This window comes from Papio anubis, chromosome 2 (assembly GCF_008728515.1).
Source record: "Papio anubis isolate 15944 chromosome 2, Panubis1.0, whole genome shotgun sequence".
Lineage (NCBI taxonomy): Eukaryota > Metazoa > Chordata > Mammalia > Primates > Cercopithecidae > Papio > Papio anubis.
The window spans coordinates 30808450-30825001 of record NC_044977.1 but is presented as its reverse complement, the minus strand read 5'-3'; the positions used below and the strand labels follow the sequence as shown (position 1 = coordinate 30825001).

Here is a 16552-nt window from a genome sequence, read left to right as displayed (position 1 = left end):
GCATAGCACAAATTACAGACTTCTGTGCTCCAGAACTGTGTGAGAATATATTTAAGTCACTAGTTTATGATAATGTGTTACAGAAGCCCTAGGAAACTAGTATGAGAAACTACTGCACTAAATTTGGCATAGTACCCACAACAACAGTAGTGATAACATGAACAAAAACAGGGAAGATGTTCAGACTTGCACTCTGCTCAAAGGTCCTAGAATCAGTGTTAGTTTAGATGTATTTTTTTCTTCTCTGTTCTAAATCCAGATAACTTTACAGATTAAAAGCAAAGAAAAGGACAATTATAAACTCAATAGGTTTCACCTTCCTCATCTAGAAAAGGAAGAATCTAGACTAGAAAAGTGGTTTTCTAATTGATCTCCATGTTCAATTCTAGTAATGTAACTCAAGGAAGAGGTGGGGGAAAGTACTACACAAGAGAATTTCAAAGCACAAGGCTTACAGCTTCTATCAGAGCAGCTTCACTTTTATACATGTAAAATTTTTATATATGTCTATTAGTCCATTTTCACGCTGCTGATAAACACATACTCGAGACTGGACAATTTACAAAAGGAAGAGGTTTAATGGAGAACTCACAGTTCCACAGGGCTGGAGAAGCCTCAAAATCAGAGAGGAAGGCAAGGAGTAAAGTCACATCTTACATGGATGGCAGCAGGCATAGAGAGCTTGCGCAAGGAATCTCCCCTTTTTAAAACCATCAGATCTTGTGAGACTTATTCACTACCATGAGAACAGCACAGGCAAGACCTGCCCCCATGATTTAATTACCTCCCACCAGGTCCCTCCCACAACATGTAGGAAATTCAAGATGAGATTTGGGTAGGGACACAGCCAAACCATATCATTCAATGTCTGGCCCCTCCCAAATCTCATGTCCTCCCATTTCGAAACCAATCATGCCTTCCCAACAGTCCCCCAAAGCCTTAACTCATTTCAGCATTAACTCAAAAGTCCACAGTCCAAAGTCTCATTTGAGACAAGGCAAATCCCTTCTGCCTATGAGCCTGTAAAATCAAAAGCAAGTTAGTTACTTCCTAGATACAATGCAGGTACAGCTAATGGATAAATACAGCCATTCCAAATGAAAGATACTGGCCAAAACAAAGGGGCTACAGGCTCCATGCAAGTCCAAAATCCATTGGGGCAGGCAAATCTTTTTAAAGCTCCAAAATGATCTCCTTTGACTATATGTCTCACATTCAGATCACGATGATACAACAGATGGGTTCCCATGGTCTCGGGAATCTCTGCCCCTGTGGCATTGCAGGGTACAGCCTCCCTCGCGGCTTTCACAGGCTGGCATTGAATGTCTGCAGTTTTTCCAAGTGAACAGTGCAAGCTGTCAGTGGATCTACAGTTCTGTGGTCTGAAGGACAGTGGCCCTCTTCTCACAGCTCCACTAGGTGGTATCCCAGTACGGACTCTGTGGGGGAGATCCAACCCCACATTTCCCTTCTGCACTGCCCTAACAGAGATTCTCCGTGAGGGCCCCAACCCAGCAACAAACATTTGACTGGGCATCCAGGCCTTTCCATATATCTTCTGAAATCTAGGTGGAGGTTCCTAAACCCGAATTCTTGATTTAGGAGGTTCCTAAACCGAAATCTGTGCACCCACAGGCTCAACAACACGTGGAAGCTGCCAAGGCTTGGGGCTTCCACCCTCTGAAGCAACAACCTGAGCTGTACCTTGGCCACTTTTAGTCATGGCTGGAGCGTCTGGGACACACGATACTAAGTCCTAGACTGCATATAGCAGAGGGACCCTGGGCCCAGCCCACGAAACCATTTTTCTTCCTAAACCTCCAGGCCTGTGATGGGAGAGAGGGGCTGCTGTAGAGGTCTCTGACATGGCCTGGAGACATTTTCCCCATTATCTTGATGATTAACATTTGGCTCATCATTACTTAAGCAAATGTCTGCAGCCAGCTTGAATTTCTCCTCAGAAAATGGGATTTTCTTGTCTATCATATTGTCAAGCTGCAAATTTTCCAAACTTGCATGGTCTGTTTTCCTTTTAAAACGAAATGCCTTTAATAGCACCCAAGTCACCTCTTGAATGCTTTGCTGCCTAGAAATTTCTTCCACCATACTCTAAATCAACTCTCTCAACCTCAAAGTTCCACAAATCTCTAGGGTAGGGGCAAAATGCTGCCAGAATCTTTGCAGAAACATGACAAGAGTCACCTTTGCTCCAGTTTCCAACAGGTTCCTCATCTCCATCTGAGACCTCAGCCTGGATTTTACTATCCATATCATTATCAGCATTTTGGGCAAAACCATTCAACAAGTCTCTAGGAAGTTTCAAACTTTTCCACATTTTCCTGTCTTCTTCTGAGCCCTCCAAACTGTTTCAACCTCTGCCTGTTACCCAGTTCCAAAGTCACTTCCACATTTTCAGGTATCTTTTCAGTAATGCCCCACTCTACTGACACCAACTTACTGTACTAAGTTTGTTTTCACGGTGCTGATAAAGACATACCCGAGACTGAGCAATTTACAAAGGAAAGAGGCTTAATGGAGAACTCACAGTTCCAGGTGGCCCAGGAAGCCTCACAAATCACAGTGGAAGGCAACAAGGAGCAAATCACATCTTACATGGATGGCTACAGGCATAGAGAGCTTGTGCAGAGAAACTCTCCATTGTAAAACCATCAGATCTCATGAGACTTACTCACTACCACAAGGAGATCACAGGAAAGACCTGCCCCCATGATTCAATTACCTCCCATTGGGTCCCTCCCACAACACATGGGAATTCAAGATGAGATTCGGGTCAGTGACTATTGTCTTTTGTGTACTAATGAGTTAACATAGCAAGCATAATGGTTATCCTTGAAAAAAAGCATTCCTGCAAAATTAGCCCTTAACTGGCATTGGTAAACTTAGATTTGGGGAGGGTTTCTACTATTAACTGATGATAGTTCACTCTTCGTTCAAATATGGTTTATGCTGAATAACTACTTTCCTTCTAGGAGTCTGGAATTTGGGTATATGTTAGGCAGGGAGTACCCTCATGATCAGCCCCAAATGAAAACCCTGTTCACTGGGGCACTAGTCTCTAAAGAGTTTCTGTGGTTGGTAACATTTCATAAATGTCACAACTTGTTCCTGAGGGAACTGAATCCATCTTGTGTGATTCTGGAAAAGGACTGTGGAATCTTGTTCCTGGTTTTTCCAAGACTTTGCCTCAGGCCCCACTGCTGACTGTGCTTGGTATCCTTTATATGTCATAAATCATAGCCTTGCTTATGACTCTTCTGAGTCCTGTAAGGCCCCAGAGAATTACTGAATCTGAGGGTAGTCTTGGTGATCTTTTAACGTATATTTTATGAAAGACAGCATCAAATAACTCCTCATAGCACTGAGGAAAAAGCACAGAAAGGCAAAAAGCAATACAAAAAAGTAAGACTCCGAATATTAAAAATAGGAGTACCTTAAATATTATCCACTTATATTTCCATTTTCATGTATGCACACAAATTATGATGATTTTTAAAATTATGCCTATGGGTGAAATATTGACAAGTATAAAAGTATAGGAAACATGAAATAAGTCAATACACATAAAATAAAAATTACAAGTGATATAAAATTATTGTTTTGTCTTTTCCTTCCTTTTTTGAAAAGCAACTTTAGGTTCCTTTTTTTTTCATCAACTCCAAGATGAAGATTTCACCCCCAATGTCTCTAAATTAGAAACATAGGTGGTCTGTGTATATGCAAACTTGTTTATTATTCATAGTGGCATGACTGATAGTATGCAACATTTACGACCTATGACTTTTAAGTCAATGAGAACCCTATGTTCCACTAATTTCTTCTGGTATGATGAGGACAGCACCAGAATGAAAACTTACAGAATGGCTATTAGAGCCTTGTAAGAAAAATCTCAGTGACTATTGTCTTTTGTGTACTAATGAGTTAACATAGTAAGCATAATGGCTATCCTTGAAAAAAAGCATTCCTGCAAAATTCCTTGTACGAAATAAAAGTATAGTAAATATAAAATAAGTCAATATATATAAAATAAAAATTGTAAGTGATACAAAAGTATTGTCAGTTTGTTCTGTTGTCTTTTCCTTTCCTTAATAAAATCATAATATCTTTTAATCAATGACAATTTATATCCAATGAAATAAAGTAACTGTCACATTTTGATATCCTAAAGCAGTAGATCAGCATCTACAGAATAAGTGTTTCACATAAGTGACAAGTCAATGCAAGTTATGACACACTAAAAACAGACTAAGAGAGGTTTTAAAACAATTGTTTACATTGTTTTTACATTCCATCCACTATCTAAATATTTAAATGTTTTAGTTACATGAATTAATATGTATAACTCTCAAAGTTTCTAGAAAGGCAATAATATAAACATTTTTTCATTTCATTTGGTTTAAGAGATACGTAAGGCCAGGCACGGTGGTTCACGCCTGTAATCCCAGCACTTTGGGAGGCAGAGGCAGGCAGATCACCTGAGGTTAGGAGTTCGAGGCCAGCCTGGCTAACATGGCGAAACCCCGTTTCTAATTTAAAAAAAATTATCTGGGCGTGGTGGCACGTGCCTGTAATCCCAGTTACTTAGGAGGCTGGGACAAGAGAACCGCTTGAACCCGGAAGGCGGAGGTTGCAGTGAGCCGAGATCATGCCATTGCACTCCAGCTTAGGCAACATTGCGCAACAAGAGCGAAACTCCGTCTCAAAAAAAAAAAAAAAATCAAAAAACCACACACATAATACTTAGCTTCTAATCTTGTGCATGAACACCTTTAAAATACGTTCACACTATGGAAATGTGTACATTATCAATGTATTGCCTCTCAGCTCCAAATGCATCCTTCTGTATATGCTCTGTGATAAAATGGAATTCCTTTAAGCATTTCTCCTTTAATGTGAACAGTGTTGCATTGTCTTGGGAGAGGGGACTGAAAAGATATTGCAGGAGGAAGAGTCTGTTAGAACTAATACAACAGTTCATCAGGGGTGAAGGATACAAGATCAATACACAAAATTCAACTGCATTTCTAAAGACTAGGAATAAACAATCCAAAAATGAAATTAAGAAAGCAATGCCACTGACAATACCAACAAAAGTAAATATGAAAAAAATTCAACAATGTAAAGCTTACACTGAAAATTATGAAACCATGTTAAAATAAATTAAAGAAAGCCTAAATAAATGTAAACTTATCCTATGTTCATGTATCAACAGACTTAATACTGTTAAAATGGCAACAGTCTCCAAATTAATCTACAGATTCAACATACTCTCTTATCCAAATCCTACCTGGCACAATTGCTGAAATTGACAAATTGAACCTGAAATTTATATGGAAACTAAAGAGTCTAGTAATAACCAAACAAACTTGAAAAAACAAAATTGGAGGACGAACACTGCCCAATTTCAAGACTCTCTTCAAAACTACAGTGATTAAAACTGTATGACTGAAACTAATCAAAACTGTGTGACACTAGAATAAGAAGACATATGAATCAACAGAACAGTACTGAGTCCAGAAATAAACCATCACATTTATCATCAATTTATTTTCTAAGAGTACCAAGTCAATTCAATGGGGAAAGAATAATCTTTTCAACAAATGTTCCTGCAACAACTAGATATCCATATTAAAAAATGATGTTAGACTCTTTCCTTCCACCATACACAAAATTTATTTCAAAATGTATCATAGAGCTGAATATAAGAGGTAAAACTAAAAAACTCACCATCAATCTGACTAGTACTATAATTACTAAAATGTTAAATCTGTAATTAAAAATCCTTCCCTTAAAAATAAAACTACATGCTCAGATGAATTCTGCAAAACAAAGAAAAAAATTATCATTCTTAAACTCTTACACAAGACAAAAAAAAAAAAAGATGAACACTTTCCAACTTTTTAATGAGTCCAGCATAGCCTTGACACCAAAAGATGGCAAAAGCATTTTAAGAAAGAAAAATTTGAGGCCAATGCAATTCATTAACATAGGTGGAAAAAAAATAAAACAGCAAATAGAATCCAGTGATATAATAAAGGATATATTCATCAAAAACAAACTGAGATTACTCCAGAAACACAATAATGGTTTAATATTTTTATAAATACTAGAGTGTATAAAATATACACCATCAGTAGAGCTGTATAGCAGAAGCATGTTGGGCCCATCGGACGTAATTTACCACATTATTTTAAAAATGGGGAAAAAAATCATATCCTCAACTTTAAGATAAAACATTTGATAAAATTAAGTACCCAGTCATGATAAAAATTCTTGGAAAAAATGGGAACAAAAAGAAACTTCCTGCTTTAGTCCATTTTGTGTTGCAATGAAGGAATACCTGAGAATGGGTAATTTATAAAGAAAAAAGGTTTATTTGGCTCACAATTCTGATACCTGAAAAAGTTTAGGACTGGGTATCTGATGAGAGCCTTAGGACACTTTTACTCATGCAGAAGGCAAAGGACAGATGCTGTGTGCAGAGATCACATGGCAAGAGGAGAAGCAACAAAGTTAGAGAGGAGGTGCCAGACTCTTTTTAACAACCAGCTCTTGCAGGAATTAATAAGAGTGAGAACTCACTCATCTCCCTCTACCACCCGAGGGAGGGCATTACTCTATTCATCAGGGGATCTGCCCTGCAACACAAACACCTTCCAACAGACCCTACCTCCAACCCTGAGGATCACATTTCAACATGAGGCTTGGCAGAGTCAAACATCCAAAACTATAGTACCTCCCTAACCTGAGAAAAAGGCTTCTTCTGCCAGGCACAGTGGCTCACACCTGTAATCCCAACACTTTGGGAGGCTGAGGCAGGTGGACTGCTTGAGGTCAGGAGTTCAAGACAAGCCTGCCCAACATGGTGAAATGCCGTCTCTACTAAAAACACAAAAATTTTCCGGGCATGATGGCGGGCGCCTGTAATCCCAGCTACTCAGGAGACTGAGGCAGGAGAATCACTTGAACCTGGGAGTCAGAAGTTGCAGTGAGCTGGGATAGTGCCATTGCACTCCAGCCTGGGCAACAGAAGATGACTCTGACTCAAAATTAAAAAAAAAAAAAAAAATTAAAATTAATTTTTAAAAGGCTGGTTTTTTTTTTTTTTAAATTTTATTTATTATTTTTTTAAGACAGAGTCTGGCTCTGTTGCTCAGGCTAGAGTACAGTGGCACAATCTCCGCTCACTGCAACCTCCACCTCCTGGGCTCAAGTGATTATCCTGCCTCAGTGCCCCAGGTAGCTGGGATTACAGGTGTGCGCCACCACACTAGGCTAATTTTTGTAGTTTTAGTAGAGACGGGATTTCGCCATGTTGGCCAGGCTGGTCTTGAACTCCTGACCTCCAGTGATCCGCGCGACTTGGTCTCCCAAAGTGCTGGGATTACAGGCGTGAGCCACAGCAACCGGCCTGGCGTCTTCTGTTCTTTTAAAACACTACAAAAAAAAAAAAATCATACGTAATTTTGAAATGCTGAACACTTTTACCTCTGAGATTACACATGTTACACATTGTGTAACAATGCTTGTAGTCACCACATTAACATCATACTGGAGGTCCTAGCCACTGTAATAAGGCAAAGGAAAAGAAAAACAATACAATCATTGAAGAGAAACAGGGCTTTATCATCGTAGATGGCATGCTTATATAGACGGAAAATCCAAAAGATTCTACAAAGTATTAGAAATAAGTGAAATTAAGCAAGGTCTCTTTACATAAGGTCACAGTACCAAAATGCACTGCATTTTACATGCCCACAACAGTGAGAAAACATTTTATAAATATTATTTATAATAACATCAAAAAGCCAAATAACTTGAAATAAATCTATAATTAAAATCAGATTAAGTTTAATCTAAAATTTATAGTTATATAAGACTTCTACACACAGAACAAACCAGAAAGTTTCATTTAAGGAAAACAATAAATAGAGAGATAAACTAGGTTCATGGATTGGAAGACTCAGCATTAGAAAGATGCCAAATCTAGCCCCACATTAATCTACATAAATTTAATGAACTCCCACTAAATATCCTGCAGGCTTTTCATGAAAATTAATAAACTGCCACTAAATTTTATGTGGAAAGGAAAAAGGAACAAGACTAAGTACAATAAACCTGAATAGGTGAGCTTACTCCACCCAATATGAGGATCTATTATAAAGCTATAGTGAGACATTATGATACTTGTACAAAGATAGAAAAATGGACCACTGGAACAGAGTCCAAAAAAACCCCAGGCATATATGGCTACTTGATTTATTATAAAACCAGCATTGTACAGCAGAGAGTCTTTTCCATAAATGGTGATGGCTGATTACTAAATGGGGGAAAAAATATGAACCCTATCTTATATAATCACAAAAATAAACTTTAGATGTACTACAGTAAAGGTAAATAATAAAGATTCTAGCAGAAAAAAAATTCATGATGGTGTGGTAGAGAAAGATGTCGTAAACAAAAACACAACAAATTGTAAAGAAAAAGACTGGTTTTGACTACACAGATAGATATGAAGGAACTGCTTTTTATTAACAGAAACCATTCTAGAGTAAAATGGCCAGAGTAGAAAACATTTGTAATACATATGATTAATAAAGGGTTCATATTTAGCATATATAAACAATTCCTAGGAACCCATAAAAAGATGAAAGACAACCTAACTGAATAAAAAGGATAAAGAATGAACAGGCACTTCACAAAAGAGGTTATTCAAATGGCCTATAATCTTAAATCTCAATCATCAGGGAATTACAAATTAAAATCATCATCACCATTACACGCTGACCAGAATGATTAAAAGAAAAACACTGATATTACAAAGGACTGGTGAGGATGTAGAGCAACTGAAACTCTCAAACGTTACTGGTGGGAGCGTGAATTGTCATAAGCACTATCTGTCTGAAAACTCCAAAATCACCGATTTTCCTCCATTTCTTATATCCTAAAATCATTAAGAAGTATTATTTTACCTTTTAATTATCTCATTTCTAAACCTTTCCCTTCCTTTCTACCATTACAACCCTAATTCAGGCCTCAATAATACCTGTATTTCTTAAATCCTACCTTCCTTATATCAGCCCTCTGTTCTCAAACTTTCAGACATCCTATCACATCATATTCAAAAAGCACTCGGCCTGACTCTATTCTACTTCTTTCCGTACATAAACCCAACTGGTTCCCAGAACACATTTTGTTCTTTATCGGCTAGTCTTTCACATTACCTAGAACAGTCTCTGGTAGACCTAGTGCTCAATTAAGTATTAACAGCCACCAATATAAACTTACTACTGCCTCCACACCATCTTTCACGTTTCACAAGTTCATGTTATGCCAATTCATGCCTTCAATACTGACTCATTTCATTCATTCTTAGTCGATGTCTTATTCCATTTTTCACCACAGGTTCTACCCTAAGTCCCAACATCACTCCACGCTCATTCTAAAAGTTTATTGCTTAAATCACTAAAGAACAAAACCTTTTTGTAACTTCCCTCACACACCTAACTTCCCTCTCACACCTAGAAGTGTCTCAACATCTTCACCTATCATTTTGTCTTCCCTATCTAGTAAAAAGAAGTGTCTTCCATTTCTAATACCAGCCTCTCTCATTTGTGTTTTTAATGTTTCCACTTATCTCTTTTCCTTGACCTTGCCATATCAATGAGCTTCTCCTGCTTCTCTCCCAAAGACACAGAAGTCTCATCATATAAATTTTTTTTAAAAAGTTTTTCAACTTTCTATAGTGGACACTTCTGGACAATATATTTTCTTGGGCTATGGCAACAACAACATCCAGTTTCTATGAGCAGTAATGCCAGTGTCAGAGACAAGGCTATAATATCCACCATCCAGGAGAGAGCAGGTAATGAATGACCTTGACAAACTGACCCTCAATATAGTATCTCAGCTATGGTTCTGGATATAGTTCTAGATGCCTACCTTCTTTCAGTTCATGATTTCCATACCTGAAGCAACCAATATCTTTCAAAAAACTGTCTTTTAACCATGGGATAAGTTTCTGATGTTTGTGAATAAAACCTTGACTGATGTCTTGGCTTGGGCTGCTGTAACAAAATACCATCGACTAGCTGACTTACACTCTTTCTTACAGCTCTGGGGCATAAAAGTCTGAGACAAGGGTGCCAGCATTATCAGGTTCCTGGTGATGGCCCTCTTCCTGGCATGCAGATGCCTGCTTTTCTGCCATATCCTTGTATGATGGAGAGAAACAGCTCTAGTGTCTTCCTCTTCTTATAAGGACACTAATCACATCATGAGGCTCTACCCTCCTGACCTCATCTAAACCTAATTACTTCCCAAAGGCCCTATGCCCCCTAATACCATCATATTGAAGGTTGGGAGCTCAACATACGGATTTGGGGGATAAGGGGAACACAAACTTTCAGTCCATAACAACTGACATAGTCGTCTTCCCTCACAAATTACTTTTTTCTCTTTCCTTTCTTTCCCAAGAGTTGTCCCTAATCTACTTCTTCACTATCCTGTCATTTCTTAATCCTTTAAGACAGGGGTCTCCAACCCCTGTACGAGTCAGTGGTCTGTCAGGAACTGGACTGCACAGCAGCAAGTGACTGGTGGGCAAGCAAGTGAAGCTTCATGTGTATTTACCAGCCACTCCCCATCTCTTATCTGTATTTACAACTGCTCCCCATCGCTTGTATTACCGCCTGAGCTCTGCCTCTTATCAGATCAGCAGCAGCATTAGATTCCCATAGGAACACGAACCCTACTGAGAATTGCACATGTGAGGAATCTAGGTTGTGCACTCCTTACAAGAATCTAACGCCCGATGATCACCCCCAGATGGGACTGTCTAGTTGCAGGAAAACAAAGCTCTGGGCTCCCACTGATTCTACATTACAAGGAGATGTATAATTATTTCATGATATATTACAATGTAATAATAATAAATAAACTACACAATAAATGTAATGCACTTCAATTATCCCAAAACCATCCACTTCCCCTAACCCCAGTCCATGGGAAAATTGCCTTCCACAAAACCAGTCCCTGGTGCCAAAAAAGTTGGGGACTTCTGCTTTGAGATGTGACATTTTTCTCCTAACCACTTTTACTAAAATTACTAAGAGTCACGAATGCCCTCACCTCTACTAAATGTATTCATTTATTTATCAACTAAGATTTTTCCTTGTATAGTATTTTTCTTCTCTCCCTCTCCGATAGCTTATCCAATCAAAATACCTCAATCTAAGAAATATTTCCAGCCCCATCCACTATTCCCTTCCCTCTTTCCACTTTTCTTTCTTCTCCCCCTCTCTCTCTTCTGCCTGTGTTCCCTTCTCTCTCTGGAACAGCTTATCCAATGCAAATACCTCAATCCTGCTAATTCCCAGTTTCACAACCTACCTCCTACCCCTCGTGCCTCACCCTCCTATCCCCACCTCTCACAAATTTCCAGCTACAGCTCAAAATTACACCACAAATGCAAGTGAAACCTTACTGGATTGACTAATCAATCATCTCATCCTCCTTTCCTAGTTATTCCAAGTTGGTTCATATCTAACTCCTCCTTCCTCACCCACAATGATATCCGAACACCATATCATCTACTTCTCAGACCCAAGCCTCCCTTCAAATCCCTTTGCAAAATTGCCATTTATCTCTGTAATCCTCTCTCTTTCCATGGAACATCACAATGGTTGTCACCTTCACTTGTCTGTCATAGCTCCAATATATCTTTTACATTTCTGCCAGAGCTATACAATCTATCAAGTCATGGATGGACTCAACAGTTCCCTGCCTTCAAAAGCTCCTCGTCTTGTCATAGCTCCAATATATCCTTTACATTTCTGCCAGAGCTATACAATCTATCTACCTGCCTTCAAAAGCTCCTCAGTGGTTACTACAGTCTCATCTCCTCAGCAAAGTATTTAAAAATCCATGACTTCCCTCCATAAAGTTCATGCTTGAGTCACATGGGAACACTAATTCCTTCTAGAGTCCTCATCTCAGTGGTCTTTTTAACTTGGAACACCCTCTTTTTCATTGACCTTCCCTCACAAATGGAAATCTAAGCTATTCCTTCAAGATTCAGCTGGAAAATTAGCTCCTCTAAGTCTTCTTCCATCTCTAAATTGGTCCTCTTTCTATAATCTGACAATACGTTGTTTAAATTTCTAACATAAGACAAGTCATTTTTGTTCACTGTATTGTTTGTTGTATTTACATAGCACTTTATTGCAATTTAATTTCATAGCAATTCTGTGAAGAAAGTATTATTTAGCCAATTTAACAGGGGAGGAAACAGGCAAAGAACTGGGTTTAATACACACACACAAACACACACACACATACACACAGAGAAAGACATCTTTCATTCCAATGTCCTGACAATTAAGTTTTACATTTCTTAAGGGCAGAGACTCCAAGGAGCCTAGAAGAGTCCTTTCTATGTAACAGATGCTTTGTAGGGTTGTGGGGTTGTTTTGTTTTTTGGTTTTTTGGTGAGACAGAGTCTTGCCCTACTGTCCAGGATGGAATACAGAGAGGCAAAATCTTAGCTCACTACAGCCTCCACCTTTCGGGCTCAAGCAATCCTCCCACCTTATCCTCCTGAGTAGCTGCTACTACAGGTGGACTCCACCATGCCTGGTTATTTATTTATTTATTTATTTTGGTAGAGACAAGGTCTCACTATGTTGCCCAGGCTGGTCTCAAAGAATTGGGTTCAAACGATCCTCCTGCCTCAGCCGCTAAGGGATTACAGGTGTGAGCCACCGCACCCAGCCTGCTTTGTGTTTTAAATATGTTTGAAACCACCCTGTTTTTCTGTCTGAACTCTTGAAGACATAGCTCAAAAGTCTCATTTTTAACTCTTCCAGTCCTTACTAATATTTCTGTAAACTATATCATATCACTCGGCATGTTGTTACAAATGTCATTTTATATATAAGCATTTTATATATAAGCCATTAATCGCACTCATGAGTTCATAAGCTTTAGAGGGTCAACATGCCTCATTCCACAGTGGTATCCTTTATACTCCCTAGCACATGGTTGTTGCTCAGTAGCCCCCAATTTATCCCTTGCTCAAATCTCTAAGTCCTTTTTTTTTTTTTTTTTTTTTTTTGCATGACAGATACAGATCAACTGTGACTAAACTTTACTTCTACTGTAATAGTAAAAATTACTTAACCCATCCTGAAATATAAAGCTCATACATAGGTCAGGGAAGTATTATAAGTATCTGATGAGAGAAAAATCTAGAGTGACTATTTTAGATGACTGTAGAGGGCAGCAAAGCAACAGTAGTATCCTCAAAGAAAACCATGTATTTTTCTTAGGGAACTTGAAATTTGTTTTTATATTTAAAGAGATGCTGTCAGGATTAAAGCTTTTGAAGGAAAAGGGGCTTTTGGGGATGCCAAACACAAATTTCATCAGCTCTACTTATATATTTAAACATTTTTAACTATTAACTATAAATATAATGAAAATATATCAATGCCCAGATCCTTTTACATGAAAAACAAGCTTGATAAACAATGTACACTTTCAAAATAGCCACCATAATTGCTGAGTACTTTAAGAATCTAAAAGTTGAAAATCTTTTCTCATTGAAAACTGCAAACATAATCTATTTCTTAATTTTATTTTCTTAAATACAGAAAAGAACGTCAATAATCTAGATAGTCTTATTTCCCGCTAATTAGTATTACTAATACTAAACTTGATATGCCTTTTTGTTATTCAAAATCAGTCAACTGTAGGGTCTATATCAGTTTGAAAGAAAAAAATTATAAATCCTTTGGCAGTGTACTAGTATACAACAATCAATAATGCAACACTTTGAAAAAGAATAGACATTCCCTTACTGTTACTTCAATATTGAAGCTCATTCTGCTTTTAATATGAACTAGGCAGAAAAACTGCATCAAGATAATCATATACTTACAACCTCAGAAGTGTTTACAGGAATGAGGAAACTACTACAAAAGCTGACATTAAATACAACTGCATTATTTGCATGTTTCTCAAAGATTGTGTTGGCAGTAATTTTTTACTTCCTTTAAATTTAACAAGCAGAAATGCAGCGTTTTAGAGTGACTGCTGTAGTCATTAACATAAGCAGGCTTATGATTTAGTGAGAAATGCTGCTATCATGTTTTAGCCCTGTGCCCTTAAAGAGAAGTATAGAACTGTTAGCTATATGACTTCTTCCACTTGACTGTCTTCCAAAAAATTAAAGGAATGGAGAAGCACTTTTTTATTTTGCATTTAAAATAAAGTAGGTAGGGTATCTCTAAGCAGGTTTTAAAAACTAGGCAGTTTATTGTTAGACTCAGTATTAAATTAAATGTATAACCATGAATGATTATCTCTAAATCAAATTAGTAGGGAGTTTGAGTCTATAATGAAAGAACATTTAAACATTTACACATTTTTACTATTAACTACAAATATAATGAAAATATATCAATGCCCAGATCCTTTTACATGAAAAACAAGCTTGATAAACAATGCACAGTTTCGCTGGGTGCGGTGGCTCACGCCTGCAATCCCAGCACTTTGGGAGGCTGAGGCTAGCAGGTCACAAGGTCAGGAGATAGAGACCATCCTGGCTAACACGGTGAAACCCTATCTCTACTAAAAATACAAAAAATCAGTCGGCTGTGGTGGCAGGCACCTGTAGTCCCAGCTACTCTGGAGGCTGACGCGGGAGAATCGCTTGAACCCGGGAGGCAGAGCTTGCAGTGAGCGGAGATCGCGTTACTGCACTCCAGCCTGGGCGACAGAGTGAGACTCTGTCTCAAAAAAAAAAAAAAAAAAAAAGCACAATTTCAAAATAGCCACCATAATTGCTGAGTACTTTAAGAATCTAGCTACAACTAAATTAGAAATCTTATAAATAATCTCCAAAAACTAGGGCCTAAGATTTTCAGTAACAGCAATCATGTCTATCATGAATAATTCACATAATTACTATATTAAATTGATTTTACTACAGTTTACCAATACTAGCATTTCATTAATAATTTTTTCTTCTGAATTGAAGCAACAGAAGAGTCAAGCACACTCCGGACATTCTATATAATGTTCTCAGACACTTAGTTGGAGTCCTAGTCCTGCATAGTTTTATATTAGCATACTTCCATTACAAAATAGACTATCTTAAATTTACCCACTTCATTCATGAAACTCAATTCCAGAGTCAGATGTGTCATACATAAAGTACAATACAACTCACAGAAGCTACTTAAGCTAAACAGGTAAATAATATATAGCTGATTTTGAAATAACAAAGCAGAAGACTACTATTCTCCTAGAAAGTCAATTCTGCAAACATCTCAAATTCAAAATGGGTGAGGCAATGGGAAATAGAACTGAAGAGAGGAAAAATAATTTTTTTAAAAGGAAAAATCAGTGGAGAACTATCTCAAATAACATCTTTAAGTCTACCAACTTTTTCTAATTATCAAGAGTACAAATCTCTTTAAGAATATATTCCTACAGTGTGTTCTGCATAACATAACTTCTGTAACATAATATATACTACACCCAAGAATTTGTTTAAATGGGATATTTTACTGAAGAATTTCTCAGACCATTAATAAACTAATTCACATTGTAACTTTCCATGACGGGGTATATCATTAGCTTTCCCTATTCCCAAATGTATTAAACCATGGTACTTCTTCCAAAAACCTACCTTCTGAGACTAGGGTTTCACTGTAACACTTTAACAAAGACTGTTCTAAACCTGAAAGCATGAAAAAATGAAAACAGAATTGCATTCTCACTGTATGCAAGAAGTGATGAGGGAGGCCTTCCTGGAGAAAGTCAATCCTAAACCAAGACCTTCAGAATTTGATTAGGTAGGAAGGAAGAGCAACGTCATTCTAGGCCTTATGGGTAAAGACCACAAAAGGGCATAATCCACTTTAGAGACAATTAAAGCTTCGGACTTGAACTATCCAAACTAGTAGCCACCAGGAATATCACACTTGACTACGAAGTGCATTATATGTGGCTAGTCCAAACTGAAATGATCTATAAGTATAACATATCTACTGGATTTCAAAAAATTACTATGAAAGAAAATGTAAAATATCTCAATTTTTAATAACAATTGCACGTTGAAATTATATTTTGGTTACACTGTGTCAAATAAAATAAGATTAATTTCACGTATTTCTTCTTTTTTTTAAATGTGGCATCAAGAAAACTTGAAATTACATGGCTTGTATTATATTTCTATTAAAACATGCTGGTTTGGACTAACCTTGATTTCGCCATCAAGCTCTTGAAATAAATATGAGTGCCTACTACATGCCAAGCACATGGGAATACAAACAGTGAACAAAACAGTGAAACACATTTCTTTCAGAAGATTGATAATATTTGGTCAAATCATAAATGAAAATGCTATAATAAATAGCACTTGTCGAGAGAAGAATTATCTGATGTTGTCTTTCAAAACACAAATGTCCCAACCCTTGGACTCCAAACCTCACCTGTCTTAACAAAAACTGTTGATCTAGTAAGTCCA

The 16552-nt window shown here is 37.5% G+C and overlaps 1 protein-coding gene across 10 annotated transcripts in view; it reads right to left on the bottom strand.

Moving 5' to 3' along the window:
- NECTIN3 (nectin cell adhesion molecule 3) overlaps nucleotides 1-16552 on the bottom strand; it is a 129830-nt gene that overhangs the window by 105835 nt on the left and 7443 nt on the right. Inside the window, exon 1 of one of the 10 annotated variants that reach the window (XM_021934010.2) lies at nucleotides 7507-7752. The exons of the other annotated variants lie outside the window; for them this stretch is intronic. Coding sequence (XP_021789702.1) covers nucleotides 7507-7531 — 25 coding nt within the window. The 5' untranslated portion in view covers nucleotides 7532-7752. Of the gene's footprint in view, nucleotides 1-7506; nucleotides 7753-16552 lie in introns of those variants that run through there. 10 annotated transcript variants of the gene reach the window in all.